General features: G+C 34.0%; 2 protein-coding genes and 1 pseudogene across 2 annotated transcripts; 2 read left to right on the top strand and 1 right to left on the bottom strand.

Moving 5' to 3' along the window:
• The first annotated feature begins 5242 nt into the window (after window positions 1–5242).
• On the top strand, window positions 5243–6104 carry LOC125877293 (UDP-glycosyltransferase 71K1-like; annotated as a pseudogene).
• A 1877-nt stretch (window positions 6105–7981) lies between these two features.
• On the top strand, window positions 7982–9545 carry LOC125876239 (UDP-glycosyltransferase 71K1-like). The gene has a single exon (XM_049557372.1). The coding sequence runs from the start codon at window positions 7997–7999 to the stop codon at window positions 9449–9451; it is 1455 nt and encodes a 484-aa protein (XP_049413329.1). The 5' UTR covers window positions 7982–7996; the 3' UTR covers window positions 9452–9545.
• Window positions 9546–13252: 3707 nt separating this feature from the next.
• LOC125876243 (UDP-glycosyltransferase 71K1-like) lies at window positions 13253–15045 on the bottom strand. Its single transcript, XM_049557375.1, has one exon. It carries the CDS (start codon window positions 14874–14876, stop codon window positions 13446–13448), a length of 1431 nt encoding a protein of 476 aa, XP_049413332.1. The 5' UTR covers window positions 14877–15045; the 3' UTR covers window positions 13253–13445.
• Between the last annotated feature and the right edge of the window lie 7544 nt (window positions 15046–22589).

Genomic DNA, 22589 nt, shown 5'->3' with positions numbered 1-22589 from the left:
TTGATGATTTTACAAATGGACGCCCCTCTATTTGTACTACTCACTTATGGGATAATATGTAAATAATAATTCTTAAACAAGGTTATACAAATTTACAAGTACACTTTTCTAGAATACTCTACACAATTAGAATATTCCAAGGATCTTCCATATATATCCATGATATTCGAAGGTCTTTCAATAGAATTCCCCACATATCTCTAGAACCTTCCACTATGTACTAGTCTTCTACTATGTAAGTCTTCCACATAGACAATTTTATGTCATGTGGCACCTATGTGGCATGATGACTTGGCGGGTAATCTTAGAAGCCTCAAAAAATTTTACAGCCACTAACTAGTGCGTATTTGAGAAATGATCAGGTGATTGTTTCTGTTGGAAAGAGTAATTCCCAGATTTTAATTAAATAATTTCATGCAAATTAATTTTAGTTAAAAGAAAATGAATAAGTGGAAAATGAATTGTTTTTATCGAAAATGCTTATCAATCAAATCATTTTCTAAAGTTGAGTTGAGCCAAATGAGCGATGATAATGACGCGAGGGGAGATTCTCTTGTCAACTTGTGAAGAGCTAAAAGAAGTGCTTATATATACTAGCACAAAAGTTCTCATCTTTATTACCAATGAGGGAGAAATGAACGTTCTTCAAAATTTATTTTTCCTTCATTTTCAATTCATATTACACCTTATCATTTAAGGATTAATCTTTAAAGAAACTCAAAAATCCCCCAGATAAATGAAAAATGGCTATATTATATAAATATGCATGAAAAAATTATGTAGTGATATAATACATAAATGTGCAATTTAACTTGGTCTCATTTCATATTTTATGCCCTTCAACTTTAGGTGTGCACCAGTAGACACTTAAACTTGTACAAAGTTAAATAAGTACGCACATGAGTCTTATGCGGCATAATACACGTAGGATACCACGTAGGATGCAAATTTCCATGTAGGATGCCATGTAGGACGTGTATGTTTATTTTTTTATTTAACTTTATACAAGTTTAAATGTCTACTTGTACACACTCAAAGTTGGAGGGCATCAATGTGAAATGAGGCCAAGTTAAATGACATATTTATGTATTATGCATGTAAATAAAGATTAATCGCATTTGGGTAAGTAGTTTTTTTTATAAAAATTCTCCATAGTAAACATCATCGGGTATACTTGGTCAACTGGTTAATTTGTTATCTTTGAACCGTCGAGCTTTAATGTTACCTCGACAACATATGTCACACAATTAACCTTAATTGTTCTTGGTTCTCTTCATTGTGTTCGATTCAATCACGAACACCGCTTGATGTCATGAGTGCATAGAGAATTGACCTTACACTAACTCTACTTGAGGCGACTTACACCTCACACTTATATATGTGATTTCTAAATGTGTAACCCATAGAAACACTGTTTGATTATGTCATGATAAACTTAAAAATCATTAAAAAAATCCCAATACTTTACTATAACCCCCCAAAATTTCTAAGCTAAGGTCCAAACAATTCTTTATTTACATGTAAGGTCGCATCGAGTGATTCCTTAATTGATCTTATGAGTAAATGTTAACTCTTTAGGGTGGGAATGCATTTGAATATGAATTAAGATCACAGAACCCCTAGAACAAAGTTGAGTTGAAAGCTTCCTTACCGTTTACTCTAAACAATCATATCTCTCAGCATAAAATACATTAGGTGACCCATAACCTATAAAATTGAAGGTTTATGAGTCTTCTTTCTAGTGCCACCAAGTTTGCCTCATTTTGAGTTGAGAGTAAAAGGTTATGACCATTTTACCAGAGACTAATGCAACAGAGTTTCCTGAGTCAGTTCCTACGAATCATTTCTACTGACCATAAAAATTTCTACGACCCGTACTGTCAACTCGTAGAAAACTTCAAGAAGTCAAAAATTGGGGTCCCATTCCTACGGATCCATCTACAGGTCGTGCAAACTTATACAGATTGTAGTTTGGACTCGTATAATAAACCTTTGAACCTTAAAATTCAATATGAATTCTACGGATTGGATCTACGGTTCGTAGAAACTTTTATGGTTCATAGTTTGGAGCCGTAGAATGAAATTTTGGAGCCTTAAGATATAATCTGAATTTCACAGATGGGATCTACAGTCCATAGAATAAATCATGAACTGTAGATGGACACATATAGGTTTTAGTCAGCTTTTAAGAGGGCTAGTACAAACTTTTCCCACCTCTTTTAAGCCTAAACCATGATGTTTTTATACATAGTTAAGAGTTAAAACAATTTTAATCAATCTTTTTGTGTTCATTAATGCTTTCAAGTCATAGAGCAAGGATCCAAGAGGAGAAAACTAGAGTATTCAAGAGTTCTTCCAGTTTCGCCAAAAACTTTATTCTTCCAGGTATGTAAGGCTATCATAGTGATGGACTAAGTTTTTCCTCACGCCCTACATCTATCTAAATTTAGTAAAAGAGTAATCTATGGTTTTATCCCGAATTTTAAGTATTCTTGAGACGAGTAGTATCGTTGAGTTCGAAGTTTTTGATTTCTGAGTATTGAGTTTTCTATATTATTATTGAGATCCTTGAGTTGATTTGTTCATGTCTATATTTCAGCATGAACCCTATTTTGAGTTAGAATTTTTTAGATCTTTCAAATCAAACATTTTTGTCTTAAACTAATTTTCTGATAAAGCAAAGATGAGTTTTGAGAAAGAGTTTTAACATGATTTGAGTAAGAGTATAAGGGAACTAAGTATTTCCAAATGTATCACTTTTTACATTGAGAAAAGAGAAATTTTGATTTTTAAATGAGTTAATGAGTTCAGAGATATCAGAGCAATTACATCTTTTAAGAAAAGATTTTGATCAATTACCTCAAATTACCAAATATATGTTTAATTTATACATTTGAGCATGAGTATATATATTTATTGGCACTAGTATTGAACACCGATACGAAGATGTGTTCAGATAACTCACATTCCTCATAAACCATGTAGTCAACATAGTAAATGATCATACTTTTTAGACGTTTCCTTATTACTTTTGAGCAGAACTTTAGTGGATCCACTTAGTTGAGATATTCTATATATCGGCAAGGTATATGACAGTTCTGAAAGCGTGGGCGAGACGCTGTATCATCACGTTGCACATAGTGATGATTTTCGGTTAGAAAATCTCTCAAATAGAGTTAAAAGTGTATTTTTATCATATCACTTAAAATGTTGAGTTCAGAGATGAATAAGTACTTTGTAAAGTTTAAATGATTTCACTCCTTTATTTCTTTACATTCGGTTGAGTATATATTTATATCTACTGCAGTCCTTTCATTTAGTCGTTTCGCTTCGACTATATTACATACTCGTACATTCAATGTACTAATGTCATGTGTCCTGCATCTTTTTATGATGCAGATACATGTGTTCAGAATCATTGCTTTGTTGAGATCACTTTGCACTTCCTATTTGAGAATTTTGGTGAGTCCTCCTTGCATTTCAGAGGGCCCTATTTTCATTTCAGTATTCACTTTTTGGCTTCGAGGGTCTTGTTCTTTCTTTAAAGTGTTTTGCAAATATTATATTATGCGTAAATGAGTATTTGAGACAAATGAGTTATATTTTCTTTTTAAAGCTTTTAATTTGCTTGAGTCAAATCTTCCGCTAAGTAGTCAACCAGACTGAGAGTTTGCTTGGGAGCCAATAATGATTTTCGAATGTCGGCCACATTCAGGATGTAGGCTCGGAGCATAACATTTACCTTATTCGTGAACATTGTCTTATCATAAGACTTGATTTAGTTTAGGCGTGATGATGTTGAACTGTTATTCATAATTTTTTTTGATACCTTGAACCTACATTTTAGGATCTCCAGTCAATTAGGTATAGATATCATTATGATGACTTCTTCTCGATCATAATCTCATTATGTTTGATAATTTATCAACCACCTCTCTAGTTAGGTCTTTTCTAAATGAATCCGACACATTTTTTTTTACTTTCCAAATCAATAAGAAAACTGAATCTGGCAGAAGTACTTTCTCTATTCACTTTTTCTTGTTCAGTATTTCAAAAATAGTTTTTTACTGTTACTTGCTACTATTAACATATCAAGAAAAGACGATTGTCTTTTTCATGTTTTACCCTCCATATTAATTATTTAAGTTTCAAATTATTTAATAAAATCTAAGACTATACATCAATTACTATGAATGTTGCGGAGAAATATTTATATTAATTATTATTCTAAAGGTACGTGCAAAGTTCAAAGTGTGCAAGTCAAAGTGAACAAAAGATTTGCCAACTTTCTTCAATTACTTCTCAATGCATGTGTTTCTAAAAGACATAATATATAAATATGCCCTTTTAGCTTGGCCTCAACTCACATTTTTGTCTTCCAATTTCGGGTGTGCTTAAGTAAACCCTTAAGCTTTTATAAAATTGAACAAATAGACACACACATCCTGCATGATATCTTACATGATAATTTGAGTCTTTTGTGGTGTCCTACGTGTATTATTCCACATAGGACTCGTGTGTATACTTGTTCAACTTTATATTAGTTTAAATGTCTACTTGTGCACATCAAAAGTAGGAGAACATAAATGTGAATAGAGATAAGTTAAATGATACATTTACGTAGTATGCCTTTCTAAAATGTGATTCTGATTTCCGAAGCTCCCTAATTAAGCTGTGTCCAACTTCTGTCCAGTCACTAACCAATTTTGCTGAAAATCAACTATGAATAATTTTCATTAGTTGAAAAATCAAAATATTACCTATTGACATTTTTAACCTTCACCTAATATTGCTTGGTAAGTAGTGTAATCATGTTGAGTGAATCGGAAACAAAAGGGAAACGACAAATTATGCAGGCACCCATACCCATTCCATAAGAGAACAGAGAATATTTTGGTGTTCTCGTATATTAAAATTAGACAAACAAATTGAAACGGAAAGAGCAATATCTAATAATCCTTCTCGATGTGTACTCCAATTAACATCGAAAAAGGCAGAACCACCAGTCCACTACAAAAATATCACACTTCCATTCTTATAGCATCAAACATTTCATCTTCTGATTAATTAATTAGGTAGTTCAAAGATAAGCAAATTTGAACTGATATTTGTACCTACCCCATCCATCGGTCACCTTGTTTCGTTTTGCAAGTTTGCAGAGAAGTTAGTTGATAGAAATGAAAGGCTATATGTAACAATTTTCATTATAAGACCAACATGGGATTCCAGAATAGATGCATACATGGAGCGAAGCTCCTCTGCTCCAGAGGGCAGTCGAATTAGATTTATCACACTTGCTAAAATCGAACCGCCATCTTCAGAAGAACTAGCAAAGTCTGTTGAGAACTACATTTCTCTTTCGATAGCAAACTATCGACCCATTGTTAAAGATGCAATTATTAAGAAATGGTAAAGGGAATTCAAAGTCTGAAGTGAAGATGAAGAAATCATGAAATGGCTAGACCAGCAGCCACCTTCCTCTGTTCTTTTTCTGTGCTTTGGAAGCGCGGGTATTTTTTGAGCCATCACAGCTTATCGAGATGGCAATTGGACTGGAACAAAGTGGAGTTAGGTTCTTGTGGTCAATACGTCTGCCTGTGGACGCTGAAACTACAAAATTAGAGGAGAAATTGCCGGAAGGGTTCTTGGAGAGGACAAAAAACAGGGGAATAGTATGTGGATGGGCACCCCAAGTCGATATCTTGGCTCACAAAGCCACTTTTGAGCATTCATTTTTCATTGTGGATGGAATTCGACCCTAGAGAGTCTATGGCATGGAGTACCAATTGTGACATGTCCCATTTATGCAGAACAACACATTAATGCATTTCAATTGGTGAGAGATATTGAAGTGGCAGTGGAGATAACATTGAATTATAGGATGCACCATATTGATCATCGCGAAATTTTGAAGGCAGAGGAGATGGAGAAAGCTATAACATGCATAATGTACAGTGAAAATCCTACAAGGAAAAAGGTCAAAGACATGGGAGAGATTTTCAGGATGGCGTTGATGGAGGGTGGATCTTCTTACATTTCTCTAGGACGATTCATTGAAACTATTCTTGATTACTGTAATTGAGATGTAGCAGAGTTTTGTTTCATAATCAGTATGCCACTGAATCAAATAAGAGTTGTTTCTAAGGTGTGAGTGTATTTATTGGTGTATACTACAAATTAGAGTAAATAATAGTTAAAAAAGAGAGAGACAAAAATGAATAAATTTAAACAAAAAAAAAAAAAAGACAAAAAAATGAATAAATAAATATTTAGGTTGAGGCGTGAAAAATTCGCTCTTTAAGGGAATTCAAGTCTACTGTGTATAATCTACACTGATCCAACAGTATTTCTCTTGACATGTACTCTTCAGGATACACACACTCAATAACGTCATACAACTTAAACAACTTCGGATTAGTTGAAGATAACAAAACTCCACCATTAGAAAAACTTTCTTCAATATAAAATTACTCTTTTTTAAACGGTGAATTAAGTGAAGACTTAAAATAATTTCTTTGTCTCAAATCTCTCTTTCACTACACTAACCTTACTACTACAATATTTCTCCACAATTCTCATCTTTATTGCATACTCTTCACATTGGAAAAAAACACCATTATTTTTAGCTGAGAAATTCTTTGTTATTATATTGAATAGAAAGAATGTGCAATAGTAAATTAGATAAATAAGTGACCTAGAGGTTACACAAGTGTAACACCTCAAAAGTGCCTAGCTCAAAATCAGACATGATAGTGCAGAAAAATGTGAAGTCTGCAAAATTTGTGTTTCACGGGCACCATTCACAGATCGTAGAAGAAAGTACGAGTCGTAGATGAGTCTCGTAGATAAGGCTTTAGAGATAAATATTTTGGTTTGGATTTTACGAGCCATAAACTTTTCTACGGTTCGTGGACTTGGTCATAGATAAGACTTAAGAAAGTTGGAATTTGGGACTTGAATAGGACGAATAGGTTTACGAGTCCTACAATGTTTCACAGATCGTGGAAAGGCCTCATAGACCAAAGTACTCAGAATTCAAATCTTTCCTAACTTCTACGGACGATCAGGACGGGTCGTAGAAAGTTTTACGTACCGTAGACTGGTCCGTTCAAGTTGACTCCAGAAACCTAGAAATTTCCCTCTGTCTTCTACAAATCATTTCACGGTTTGTAGATTGTTCTATGGTCCGTAGATGGCCTCCGACAGATTTTAATAGGGATTATTTGGTTTTTTTCCACTCTTTTAATTTTTGTACTATGTCGTTTTGACCTATTCTAAGTGGGTTTAAGTGATGCTTAAAAACCCTAACTCCTCATTCCTAATAATTCTCCTAAATCAAAGTTTCTTCTCTCAAGGCAAGAACAAGGGATCAAAGCTTCAAGCCTCTATCACAAGTCACGACTTGGGTCTACACCCCAGTCAAGACACAATACTTGGAATTACAAGTGATCCCAAGCTAATCTTTGACATAGCATATTTAAATATTTCATATGAAAACTGAAGCGGAAGCTATAAACAAAAGCATAATTGAAATAAAGTTCAAGAATAAGTCTATTACAAGTAAATACTAAAGTTTGAAAGCCTCTAAACTATATAAAATGATTTATCAGGACAAGACTCCGAACTGCGTGAAAACTAACACAACTGAAATGAATAAAATCTATTAAGAACTACATCTCTCTTTTGATAGCAAGTTATCGACCATTTGTTAAAGATACAATTATTTGATTTTTACCCATAATTAAACTATCATATATTGACATTTGTTAACGTGATAACAACTCTGAGCCAGCAAAGTTGGTGGAGAAAGAAAGAGATTGACCGTTTATATGTTATATATCTAATAGAATATACCAAACATAAATAAAATAGTATCATATCTTATAATATCTCATAACGTGTACTCCAACTAAACCACCACCAGAAAAACATCACAAATCCATTCTTATATCATTAAACATACTTTCATGTTCTTATTAGTAAGGTAGTTCAAAAGATGAGCAAATTAGAGCTGGTATTTGTGCCTGTCCCATCCATTGGTCACCTTGTTTCAATATGCAAGTTTGCAGAGAATTTGGTTAGTAGAGACGAAAGGCTATATGTAACAATTCTCATTATAAGACCACCATGGGATGCTAGAATAGATGCTTACATCAAGCGATGTTCCGCCTCTGCTTCTGGCGGAACTTCCCTTGATGTATGGGCCAGTCGAATTAGATATATTACACTTGCTCAAATCGAACCGCCATCTTCAGAAGAACTAGCAAAGTCTATTGAGAATTACATCTCTCTTTTGATAGCAAGTTATCGACCCATTGTTAAAGATGCAATTATCAGCAACAAGTCATGGCCTGGTACTGATTCGAACCCAAAAATTATTGGACTAGTCATTGATATGTTTTGCACTTCATTGATTGATGTAGCAAATGAACTTGACATTCCTTCCTATCTTTTCTTCACTTCTGGTGCTGCTTTTCTTGGTTTCCTGCTTTACCTGTCCGTTTGGCATGACCAATTTGGGAGAGAATTTAATCGATCTGATGGCGATTTAAATATCGCAGCCTATGCTCATCCAGTACCCTCAAAAGTCTTGCCTACTTTTGCATCTGTCAAGGAAGGTTACGACTCATTCCGCAACCATGGGGTCAGGTTCAAAGAAACCAAAGGATTTCTCATCAATACAGTGGAGGAATTCGAAAGTTACGCTGTCAATAGCTTAGCATCTGATCCTGAATTACCTCCAGTTTACACAGTAGGATTTCTTCTTGACATTGAGGCACAAAATGCTAAAGGGAATTCCAAGTCTGAAGATGCAGAAATCATGAAATGGCTAGACCAGCAACCACCTTCCTCTGTTCTTTTTCTGTGCTTTGGAAGCGCGGGTATTTTTGAGCCACCACAGCTTATCGAGATGGCAATTGCACTTGAACGAAGTGGGGTTAGGTTCTTGTGGTCAATACGTCTGCCTTTGGATGCTGAAACAACAAAATTAGAGGAGACATTGCCGGAAGGGTTCTTGGAGAGGACAAAAAACAGAGGAATAGTATGTGGATGGGCACCCCAAGTCGATATTTTGGCTCACAAAGCCACTGGAGCATTCGTATCTCATTGTGGATGGAATTCGACCATAGAGAGTCTATGGCATGGAGTACCAATTGTGACATGGCCCCTTTATGCAGAACAACACATTAACGCGTTTCAATTGGTGAAAGATCTCGAGATGGCAGTAAAACTGACATTGGATTACAGGATGCACGATAGTGATCATCGCGAAATTGTGAAGGCGGAGGAGATGGAGAAAGTTATAAGAAGCATAATGGATAGCGAAAATCTCCTGAGGAAGAGAGTCAAAGACATGGGAGAGATCTGCAAGAAGGCGTTGACGGAGGGTGGATCTTCTTTCATATCTCTAGGACGGTTTGTTGAAACTATTCTTGATTCCTGTAATTGAGATAAGAAATTTCTTACATTATGTACTCTTTATGGTAGCAGGGTTTTGTTTCATTTCAGTATGTGACTGAATCAAATAAGAGTTGTTTCTAAGGTGTGAGGGTATTTGTTGGTGTGTGTGTATAATATATATACCATAAATTAAAGTAAATTATAGTTTAAAAAATATTGTATTTTGAGTTTTGATGATTTAACAAACTATAGCGCAGAGGGACTGGTCCGTAGAGTTTCCGAACGACAGAACAAGTCAACTGTATGCAGCTGTAAAGTTGCAGTTTCTGTAGTGGTTGGTGGGCACTGCAATGTAGGCGTTGAAATGACAGTCGTCCTCGATCAATGGAATGCTTCTAGGTTTTGTCTCTCTTATAAAATAACATGTTCACAAGATAAAAACCTAGTTTCAGCAATCAAGATTATTGACAAAGCAAGTCATTTCAAAGAAGAACTTTGCTTATACTCAACTAGGGACCTAATCGAGTGTCGCAGTGTCTTTAGTTGTATTTTAAGTTTAGTGTTTTGTGCTCTTATGTGTAGATCTACTCCTATGTTACAAAGGGAAGTACATCATTTATTCTCTCGTTGTTGAGATTTGAGTGTGTGGCTAGAGTTAACCGTGGTGTCTTATTGAAGTCTATATCAACTAGAGTTAGTTGCTATAGTGGGGAATAGAGTTATCGTTTTGTGTCTTGTAATAGTGGTATTACAAGGTGTGTAGAATTAAGAGTTTAATCCATTGTAAGTACTCGAGTTTGTATTTACGTTTTGCTTGGAGATAGTGGAGCCTTGAAAAATCCTGTAAGACAAGTCAAATTTATTTTCGAGCAAGGGGGATTCCATGTAAACATATTGTGTTTTTTACCTTCCGTTCCTGTCTTAAATATCTCCGTTAACTGATTTTGTTGAAGGCTCTGATCTCTTGACTCGTGGGGGACTCATACAAGCCAATAATTGATATAAGAGGGAGTACTCTCATACAATTAATACCTAGAGAGGATCATGTTTATATGACTGCTCCACTGAATTTAGAAGAAGGTCAGTCAACCACCCGACCCCCTAGGTTCAATGGAAAGTACTATGGGTGATGAAAGACTCGTATGCATGACTTCATAATGATGGAAGGATAGTCTCTGGGACATCATATTGGAAGGACCCTCACGTGACCATGAAGGAAGTCAAGAAATTAGAGATTACTAGATTGGTTCCAAAGACACGAGAGTACTTAGAAGTCGATCGCAAGAAGATCGAAAAAAGCTACAAAGCAAAAAATCTGTTTGTCTACGAAATAGGACTCAATGAGTATAACCGAATCTTAGTGTATGAATGTGCTAAAGAGATTTGGGTAACTTTGATGATGGATCACGAAGTAACGAGTCAACTCAAAGAATCCAAAGTGGACATGCTCTCAGCTGAGTACGAAAACTTCATAATGAAGGAAGGTGAAATCATTCAAGAAATGTCGTATGCTTGTTATAATCCCATGTGTTTCATGTCTTCTTCAAATCTCGAAGTTTACATCTTGCCTTGTACAAGACATTATTTGGAAAGAACTTCTGCTTAAAGTGGTCCCACGTGCTAATTGTGCACAAACCTCTCTCAGCATCAACCGATTTTCATCTCCACCATGTCATGTCAGTCTCTGAAAAGAACAATATTATGGTGTTGATCTTGGCATCGTCGACCCTTACATTTTCATATTGGAAATAATTCTCCTAGTGCCAAAGAAAGTTCTTTACTTCTTGTGCATCACGAACCCCTTTGAACATTGGTGATTTGGGAACCTCGATTTTAGCCTCCCTCATCACGATGACCTTTCTAGTGATCTCTGTCAAGCCAACATCAACCTGTCCTTTGAGTGCCTCTATCTTTACCTTCATGGCATCGATAGTGCTCAACGCCTCCATGAGTCAACACTCTCATGTAGTGATGGTCTACCTCGTCTTTATCTCAGACTGCTACGCCCATCCAAATCATTTCGTATGTTTTCGATTTCTTCAAGAGTATGTCCCTCAAGTATGCTTAAAGTGCCTTCTACCTTTCCCGAGCGTTGGTCAAATATCTTGATTGAGTCCATCCATGCCTTAATCTTCGTAGTCCACTTTCTACCAATCAAGACGTCCTCAACAAAATATTCTCAGGCATGACCTCTACATTATCATCACTTGCTTCAGTGGTAGAAAGTTCTTGGGATATAAGCCATTCATTTGACTCAACATCGGGTGGCACATCCTGGTTCTTATTGGCGACATTCCCCTTTTTGTTATAACTCTTATTTCTAGCGGCATCCTAGGTGATGTTTGTTTGGGTTTTAGTAGTGTTGATTTCTCTATCGTTTGTCATTCTCTTGTTGCAACCTTGCTCTAATACTACGTTTCACGCCCTTAGTGTTTTACTAAGTACACATGCGGTACTTGATAACTTGCTCACGATCTTGCTCTGCATAGTCAGCCTAAGTCACTAGAAATCGCTAAGAGAATGATAGATAGAACACAAGAGAATTGCTAGGAAGATTCGTGTTGTAGAGAACTTTTGATTGATTTTTCATGATGATTTTACAAATGGATGCCCCTTTATTTATACTACTCACTTAGGAGCTAATATGTAATATATATTATGTAAATAATAATTCTTAAACAAGTTTTTTACATATTTACAAATAAGTCACATTTCTAGAATACTCTACGCAACTAGAATATTTCAAGGACCTTCCATGTAAATCAATGAAATTCTAAGGTCTTCCAAGGAAATTATCCACATATCTCTAGAACCTTCCACTATAAACTAGCATTTTTCCTATGTAAACCCTCTACATAGACAACTTTATGCCATGTGAAGCCTATGTAGCGCGATAATGTGATGGGTCATCATAGATTCCTCTAAAAACTTTACAGTCTATCAAGTGTGAATACCTGTTCAAGAAAACAGGTGGTTGTTCCGGTTGGAAAAAGTATCTCCAAAATTTTAATTAAATAATTTCACACAAATTAATTTCAGTTAAAAGAAAATGAATAAGTGACAAATGAAAAAAAATAATTATCTATAAAATTTATCAATCAAGTCATTTGCTAAAGTCCAGTTGAGCCGAGCAAGCAATGATGCGGCACGAGGGGAGATTCTCTTCTCAACTCGTGAAGAGCTAGATGAAGTCCTTCTATAAATTAGCACAAAAGTTCTCATCTTCATTTGTTTGCACATGAGATAGGCCAGCAAGAATATGGTGCAAACAAATAACAGAATGTGGAGTGTTGAATCCAATCTAATGTTTCATGATGGTAAAACTGTGAGTTGTGGATATGTTCTATTAAATGCTTCCAAGCCTCTCCATCTGATGGATGACACATAACTCAGGTGGTCTTCTATTTTCATGGTGTCATCTCAAATAAGTAGCAGAGCTATTTGATCTGTATAACCTATTTAACCTTGTTATAAGATTAAAGATATAAGTAATGCATCACCCCAACAATAACTTTGTTTCTGCTAGAAGCCTGCTTAAAACAAAGCTCTTACACAAAACTTACTAAATTTTAGATCAACAAAAGGAATCCTTATAGTATAACATGAAGTCATTTCCAAAACTATCAATTCTCATCGACGATAGTCCTAACTTTAACACCAACTTCTTTGCCTTATAAAAATTATCAGGTATCTCTATATTTGGATCAACTAATTCATGCATAAGGTCAATCATAAAGTCCACTGCTCCTTGAGGAGTATTCCAATCCAATTTGATACTTAATAATCTAATAACAATATAAAAGCAGAAGTACAGACTCCCTTCATATAAAGACAGACTAGCAGCTTCTAATTGTTCAAAGAAAATCCAAGATTCATCAGCAGGAGCTTCTTCAACATGATCACCTAATTCAAAATCGTAATGCATCTCATAAGCATCATGAACTAGGTAATCCCATACCTTAATAATACCGTTTATTTGATCCAGTAGCATACTGATGTGAAACAAGACTCTGCTACTACAAAGAGTAGTGAATGTAAAAATTCTAGGAATCAAGAATAGTTTCAATGAATCTTCCTAGAGAAATGAAAGAAGATCCACCTTCCATCAATGCATTCCTGCAAACCTCTCCCATGTCCTTGACGCTCTTCCTCAGGGGGTTTTCCCTGTCCATTATGTGTCTTATTGCTTTCTCCATCTCCTCTGCCTTCACAATTTCGCGATGATCACTATCGTGCATCCTGTAATCCAATGTCAGTTTTACTGCCATCTCGAGATCTTTCACCAATTGAAACGCATTAATGTGTTGTTCTGCATAAAGGGGCCATGTCACAATTGGTACTCCATGCCATAGACTCTCTATGGTCGAATTCCATCCACAATGAGATACGAATGCTCCAGTGGCTTTGTGTGCCAAGATATCGACTTGGGGTGCCCATCCACATACTATTCCTCTGTTTTTTGTCCTCTCCAAGAACCCTTCCGGCAATATCTCCTCTAATTTTGTTGTTTCAGCATCCACAGGCAGACGTATTGACCATAAGAACCTAACCCCACTTCGTTCAAGTGCAATTGACATCTCGATAAGCTGTGGTGGCTCAAAAATACCTGCGCTTCCAAAGCACAGAAAAAGAACAGAGGAAGATGGTTGCTGGTCTAGCCATTTCATGATTTCTTCATCTTCAGACTTTGAATTCCCTTTACCATTTTGTGCCTCAAGGTCAAGAAGAAATCCTACTGTGTAAACTGGAGGTAATTCAGGATTAGATGCTAAGCTATTGACAGCGTAACTTTCGAATTCCTCCACTGTATTGATGAGAAATCCTTTGGTTTCTTTGAACCTGACCCCATGGTTGCGGAATGAGTCGTAACCTTCCTTGACAGATGCAAAAGTAGGCAAGACTTTTGAGGGTACTGGATGAGCATAGGCTGCGATATTTAAATCGCCATCAGATCGATTAAATTCTCTCCCAAATCGGTCATGCCAAACGGACAGATAAAGCAGGAAACCAAGAAAAGCAGCACCAGAAGTGAAGAAAAGATAGGAAGGAATGTCAAGTTCATTTGCTACATCAATCATTGAAGTGCAAAACATATCAATGACTAGTCCAATAATTTTTGGGTTCGAATCAGTATCAGGCCATGACTTGTTGCTGATAATTGCATCTTTAACAATGGGTCGATAGCTTGCTATCAAAAGAGAGATGTATTTCTCAACAGACTTTGCTAGTTCTTCTGAAGATGGCGGTTCGATTTGAGCAAGTGTGATATATCTAATTCGATTGCCCTCGGGAGCAGAGGAGATTCGTTTGATGAAGGCATCTATGGTAGAACCCCATGGTGTTGGTGGTCTTATAATGAGAATTGTTACATATAGCCTTTCATCTCTGTCAACCAACTTCTCTGCAAACTTGCAAAATGGAACAAGGTGACCGATGGATGGGGTAGGCACACATACCAGCTCAAATTTGCTCATCTTTAGAACTACCTAATTAATCAATCACAAGATGAAAATGTTTGATGCTATAAGAATGGATGTGTGATGTTTTTTGTAGGGGTCGTTTTGCCTTTTATGATGGGCTGATCTGATATTAATTGGACCACACATTGAGAAAGATAAGATATTAGCCTACCTATTTCAATTTATTTATCTGATTTGTTAGCAAATATAAAAATATATATATATATATATATAGAAATAGAATACCAAAATGTTCTTCAATCTTGTCCACTAAAGACTGCTGGCTATCTGATACTCCGTTCCTAATTACTTGTCTACTTTGAAATTGACACACTTATTAAGAAAATAATTATTGACATAGTGACCATTTTACCCCTATTAATTATGAAGTGCATGAATTAAAAATTTAAGATTTTCAAAACGTTCTACCTTTTTCAAAGTAATTAATTGAGGATATAATAGGTAAATTTTTTTTTTATTCTTTCTTGATTTGTCAAAATTGACAAATAATTAAGGAGAATAATAAATGGAAAAATGAATAAGTAGATATATAGCAGAAATTAGGAAAGAGACGTTTCATCTTTTACTAGATTGTTACCTTATTGAATGGGGTATGGGTGTCGGTATAAGATAGGGAATGCAATTTGTCGTTTGCCTTTTGTCTACTATTCACTCAACAATATTAGGTGAAGGTTAAAAATTGTCAATAGGTAATATTTTGATTTTTCAAATAATGAAAAGTATTCATATATGATTTTAAGCAAGATTGGTTAGATTTTATAGAGAGAACTACTTAAATATCTATTACAAAAGTTTTAATTAGATTAAAATGAATATACTGAAATTTTCAATCAATATTATACAAAGATAAACAAATAAATCAAATATTAATATAATATTTACATGATGATTTAAATATAACTAAAAATATCGATTAAAATAAATTTAAAATCATTCCACAAATTAAATCACTACATATGAAAAATAATATTGTTTTCTTTAAAATCATTCTACATAAAAAAAAATTTAGTCCTGCAAAAATATTGTTGTTACCTTTAATTCTAATTATGTAAAATAATTATATATAAACGCAAAAAAAAATTATTATATAAAAAAAATATTATTCTTTAATGAAACTTAAACCAAACTTATAAGATATGTTAGTTAACTAATAAGGGATGTATATATGAAGTAGTGGCATAGAAATTTCACGAAGGATGTTTACGTAATATACATGATTTTTTTTGAAAAAAAGTACGTAATATACATGAAAAAATTTGAAAAAAAGAAGAAGCCTAAAGCTGTTGCTAGCAAGGTTCGATTCGAACTCACAAACACTTAAAGACTTGGCTCTTTCAAGACACCTTAAACCACTAGGCTACAACACCTTGTTGTGTCAAGGATGTCCAGAATATGTTATTTAACCACTTTGTATATTATTTACTTGTATGTACGTTATAATTTTCCGACAAAGGGTGTCCAATTGGACACCCTAAAGACTATGTAGCTACTCCCATGTATGGAAGAGATATTTTAGTCTTCAAGAAAATATTTTTTGCTTTTGCTTCTGCTTTATTTAAGAAACATAAATTTTTAACTTCTTTCCAACGACAAAAAAAATTGTTTTTGCTTCCACTTAAAAACAGTTTTAAGGATTTGTCAACCGGTTCATTTTTCAATAACAAATGTTTTTTCTCAAAAAAAGCACTTTTGGCCTCCCAACAGTAATGTCAAACAGACTCTTACTTGTACACTTTAAATTTTGTATGTCCCTTAAGAATAATAATTAGTATAAATATTTCCTCATAATATTCATATTAATTGATGTATACTGTTACATTTTAAGAAATAATTTGGAAAATAAGTAGTAATTAATATTAAGGGTAAAGAAAATGAAAAAGTTAACCATCCTTTCTTGATAGGTTAACAATAGTAAGTAAAAATAAAAATATATTTTTGAAATACTGAACAAGAAAAAATGAACGGAAAGAGTACTTTTGTCAGATTCAGTTTTCTTATTGATTTGGAAAGTCAAAAGTAAATGTGTTGGATAGACTTCCAAAAGGCCTAACTAGAGAGGTGATTGATAAATTATCAAATATAATGAGATTATGACAAAAAAGAAGTCATCATAATGATAATTCTACATAACTAACTGGAGATCCTAAAATGTACGTTCAAGGTATCAAACAGAGTTAGGAATATCGCTAAACTAAATCTATTCTTATGATAAGATAATGGTCAGGAATAAGGTGAAGTATTAAGATATGTTTAATAATTTTTAAGTTTAGACATGATCAAACAATGTATTTATGGATTATGCATTTAGAAATCATATATGTGAGTGTGAGATGTAAGCCGCCTCACGCAGAATTAATGTAAGGTTCAAGCAGAATTAGTGTAAGGTCAATTAATATTCTCAAGGCACTTATAAAATCAGGCGATGTTCATGGTTGAAAAAAAAAACACAATAATGAGAACCAAGAACAATTAAGGGTTGATTGTGTAACATATGTTATCGAGGTATACATTAAAGTTCAACGGTTCAAATATATCTAATTAACCAACTGACCAAGTATACTCAATGTATGTTCACTATGGAGAATTCAAAGAAAAATCTACTTACCCAAATGTGATTAATCCTTAATTATATATCACACAGTTTTTCATGCATATTTTCATAATATACCCATTTTTCATTCATCTGCGGAATTTTTGGGTTTCTTTAAAGTTTAAACCTTAAGAGCCAATTTGGAAAGTCACCCTGAAAATTGGATTTGGTGTAATTGGGTGCAATTACACTATGTGGTATGCTTGGATGACCATGTATTTACTTGGTCAACAGATAATTGAGTCTAATTGGTATGAGGTAATTACACTCTTTAATTCTTAGAGAGGGGTTGTGAATTGTTGCTAATAACAGGGTGTAATTACAAGCTGATTCCTTTTGAATTTCTTCTTTTTATTTTTTTTGTTTTAATTTATTTTTTATTTCTATTATTTTAAATTCTTTTTTTGATTATTATTCTAAAAATTTGTTTTTATTTAATATTATTTATATTTTATTTCCTTCTCATTCTCAACATTTACTTTATCTGATTCCATGCAATTTTTCATATTATCAATTTTTATGCCATGTTTATTTTTCATTAGCATAATTTTGTTAGTATTCTAATTTTTAAATTAAAGTAGGATCCATTGTTAAGTAAGGTTATAGACTTAGTAGGCGTTTGGCCATGCGATACCATATCACGATATGAAATCGTGAGATGGAATCAGCGTTTGGACATGCGATTTTACGCTGATTCCATCTCATAATTTCATATCATGAGATGTGATTCCATATTCTCCAAAAACCATGATATGGAAATTCCATATCATGATTTAGGATTTTTAAATACAAAAATTGATCCATAAGTTTATATTTTGTTAAAACAACCCACATTTATATTTACTAACCATTTATTTCATATGTAAATAAAATTTATAATCACATCATTACTTTTTAAAATTTATTATTCTCACCAACATAAAATTTATTATTACTTTAAATTTGATGAATATAAATGATAAAGTAGGAATTAATTTGGTGAATATAAATAAGAACGGAGGGAGTAATATTTTTTTGTTTTTCATAATTAAAAAAATCTTCTCTTTTGGCTACTTATGAAAATGTTTAAAGCAATTTAATATGAAAAATGACAAAATTGGTGATGTATGTTTGATAATCACTACTTCCAATATGTTTAATTTTAGCACGAAATTAATGCACTAAAAATGTGTAATTGCGCACAAGTGAAACAAGACATGAACTATTATGATATTGACACGCAAGTAAAAATTGTCATAACTTGTGCAATGTTACATAATTATTTGTAAGAATACCAAAGGAGTGATGAAATATGTATGGTCTATGAACATGAAAATATAGTTGTGAATGATGTTGACCAACAAATGACACAAAGTAACAATGTTGGTTTGTCTTCTCGGTTATATGATCGACAAATGCAAGTTCAACGTGAGGAGATTGTTTGTACTATGTAGTGGAATATATTAAAAACTAGTACACTACAATTCATGTTCAATTATTTTTATTGACTTAAAGTTTGATCAATTAAAGTTAGATGAAACAATTACTTAAGTGAGAACAAATAGCTTTGTAATGCAATTTTATAATTTTTTTGTTTATTTGGTAAGAATGAATAAACAATTGGGGCTATTTTAATAGTTTTACAACTTATGAGATTCTTATGTTTATGAGAAAATATACAACACAAAAATTTCATATAGCACGTCCAAACAAAACTTCAATTTCATCTCATGATTTCATATTATGATATCATATCATGATTCCATATCTGTAACATCTCTCTATTTGAAAGAACTAGAAAGATTTAGAATTGGAAAGAGTCATTTTAGAAAAGAATGAAAAATCTGGAAATTTGTTAAGTTAAGCTAAGTTTAGTTTTTGGGTAAATTTCAAACGATCATAACTCCTAGCTTAGATCATTAAGGTGTGCTTCCAGATACCATAGGAAAGATCTTGGAATTATCTTTCCAACGCCGCCGAGTTTGCACGATTCCGATTTTGTATGAGTGAGATATGCCCATTTGAAGTTGGGTTGTTCAAATAAGGAAAGTCTAATCCGAATTTTTAAGGGGTATTTTGGTCTTTTCCATACCCACTTAATTTAATTCGTTTTTAATGAATTAATTAGGGTCAAAACTGAATTGGTTCAGTTTGCACAATTGAAAATTCACACTAGGGCTTTAGAGAGAAGAACTCAAGAGAGAAGAGAAGAGGAAAATCAAGATTCGTCGTCTCCATAAGGAATTGATTGCGGATTTCATTAAGGATTTGATCCTACGAGGTGTGTGAGACTTTCATAACTTTGGGTTCGTTCACCCACGTGCCAAACATGTTTAATTCAACTAGAATTCGTTCTAAAAAGATTGAAAGTTTGAATGTTCTTGATGAGTGTTCGTGAATTGCTTTCGTTCTTGAATTTGGGTTGAGATTGAGGAGTTTCTTGAGATTAAAATGTTGATTCCTTGAGTTGTTTGAGTTAGAGTTTTGTGTATATATTTTAGGTATCTGATTTTAAAGAGAATTTGAGAAAATGGATCGAGTTTAGTCGAATTTAGATTAGAAAACGAGTTGAAAAGTTCGTACGGCTTGCCTGGGGAGGTGCTGGTGCGGCGCGCCCCCATAGTGCCAGGAAGGCTGGGGCGGCGCACCAGAAATGAGCCCCAATAACTTAGAGGCTGGCGCGGCGCGCTAGAAACTCGCCCGGGTCATCTGCCCCCACCCATTTATCGCCGTTTAGCCCGTTTAAGTCCTTCTAAAGTGTGCTAACACTTCCTATTGATTCTAACTACTCTAAATGACTTCTAAACACTTAGAAATCATTCATAAACTTGAATCATAACCTTGAATCCATAAATTCAAATTCAAGAAAAGTTAAGAGCCAAGTCTAGAAAGTTCATAGAGTCTTTCCAAGAAGTCATTTACAAATGTTTTAATCTTGTTTTAAGACTTGAGTTTTGAGTTAAGTAAGAATAACAAATGAAGTTCATTTCTTCAAAAAGAGTATATGGGAACTATGTATTCCCAAAGAGTAAATGTTTTCACATTTAAACAAGAGAGGAACACTGATTTCCAAGACAGCTTTTGAGCTAGTTTTTGAGTAATTATCTCAAACCAAAGAAAGAGTTTTGTTTTTAAAACATATGAGTTGAGTATATTTTGGGAGTAGTATTGAGCACCAAAATAGGGACGAGTTCATAATAACTCAAGTCTTCATAAACCATGTAGTTATCATGGGTGAAAATGATCATACTTTTTAGATGACTCCTTAGTGCTTTTTAGCATAGACTAGTGGATCCACTTAGTTGAGGTGTTCTATATGACAGCAAAGTATAAGACAGTTCTGGCAGTGTGGGCGAGACGTTGTATCATCACTTAGGCTCATAGTGATTTGTCAGTTAGAGAAACTCCCACAGTATTATATTACTTTATTATATGAGTAAACTAAATTGTTATTGTATCTCTTTAATATATTGAGTTACCACTTATTATTTTAAATGCTTTGTATAAACTGCACCATTGTTGTTGTTTTTACTTTGCATTTGAGTTGAGTTATTCATGAGTTGAGTAAAGCCAAGGTAAGTGTTCTTATCAGATTCCTTTCAAGCTTATGTCTTATTTAGTATTCCCCTCGCATAATCGTACATTCAATGTACCAATGCCATTTGTCCTGCGTCATTTTATGATGCAGACATAGATAACCAAGATTAGCATCCAGTGCCTCGTTGATCCAATTGAGCACTCAGAGTCAGTTGGTGAGCCTCTTTGCTTTTCGAAGGATTCCTTCTACATTGCTTTAGTTTCAGTTGTTAGGATTATCGGTGGTCTTGTCCCGACATTCCTTTTTGTTTTAGAGGCTTCATAGATGAGTAGTCAGAGTTCTTTAGTCTTGTATTTCAGATGTTTTTCTATAAGACTTAAGTTGCCATCTATGGATAGTTTGAATGTTTTATCCTTAAATGTTCTAAGTTTAATTTGAGACATATGTTTATTAAATGCATTTGATCCTTGTAATAATGCTTAAAGTCTTCCGCTGAGAGTCTAGCCAGACCAATGGTTCGCTTGGGGCCAGAAATGGTTCTCGAGTGCCAGTCCCGCCCAGGGTGTAGGCTCAGGGTGTGACAAACTTGGTATCAGATCCTTGCGTTCAAGAGTCCTAGGGAGTTGTAGCGACCCTAAAAATTGATAGGTGAAACTAGAGCCTAATGTATGAATTTTAAAAGTTTAAGGATAAATTGGAGATATGAAATTTTCCAAAAAAATTGGACGTTGCCTTAGTTTTATTTGGTAAGTCCATGTGGGCAAGGGGCATTTTCGTAAATATTAATTTTAGTTAAATTAAGAAGTGGGTACATTTTATATTATTTCTAATTTCTATATATGGTATTAAAACTTTTAAAAAGGTATTGTTTTAATTCATTCTTCAAAAAAAAAAAAATCAAAACCCCTCTTTCAAAAAAAAAAAAAAAAAGGGTTTTCTCTAGAACACCATTGAAGGCCAAGGTCAAGTTGGAGCTAGGGTTGAAGATTTCGAGTGCTTTCTTCTTCAATTTTTCGTGGGTTTTCAACTTAGAGGTATGGTGACCCTTGATCCTTGATCAATCTTTCTTTCAAGGAGTCCAATCAAAAGGGTTTCAAAAGTGTTTCAAAGAACAAAAATCTCAAATTCTAATCTAAGCATGGGTTCATTGGCAAAATATTTTCTAAGCCATTATATTGATGAATTAATGTTTTTAAGATGATTTCGTATGGAATTCCTTGAAGAACCCGTGTTTTCCCTAAATTCCTAAATTTGCTTATGAACTGGGTCTTTTGCTTATGATTCAAAGTTTATGAAATTGTGTTTGGATTGGATTGTATTAGTGACTCTTATGATTTTCTACATCTATCTATGATGAATTGATGATGAATGGATGAATTGAAAGTTGTGGCCTTATGGGCAAGTTATGGATGAATTCTCTTGTGGTAAGTAAAATGGTTGGGACTTGAGTGTTGTTGATTATGGCTTTGGAGGATGGTAAGTTGCTTAATCTCTTATTATGGATAAAATTGTTCTTTCTTAGTTTGATCCACTTATGGTGGAGGTGTTTAATTATGGAATGTATTATGAGCATGGACTTGAAGGCATTATCTATTGAATT

This window comes from Solanum stenotomum, chromosome 9 (assembly GCF_019186545.1).
Source record: "Solanum stenotomum isolate F172 chromosome 9, ASM1918654v1, whole genome shotgun sequence".
NCBI classification, from domain to species: Eukaryota; Viridiplantae; Streptophyta; class Magnoliopsida; order Solanales; family Solanaceae; genus Solanum; species Solanum stenotomum.
The sequence above is the reverse complement of the archived record's forward strand: the minus strand, read 5'-3'. Positions and strand labels throughout refer to the sequence as shown.

What these genes read in the sequence shown, in the direction of transcription:
- LOC125876239 (XM_049557372.1), top strand. Translation starts at nt 7,997, where the DNA reads ATGAGCAAATTAGAGCTGGTATTTGTGCCTGTCCCATCCATTGGTCAC.
- LOC125876243 (XM_049557375.1), bottom strand. Translation starts at nt 14,876, where the DNA reads ATGAGCAAATTTGAGCTGGTATGTGTGCCTACCCCATCCATCGGTCAC.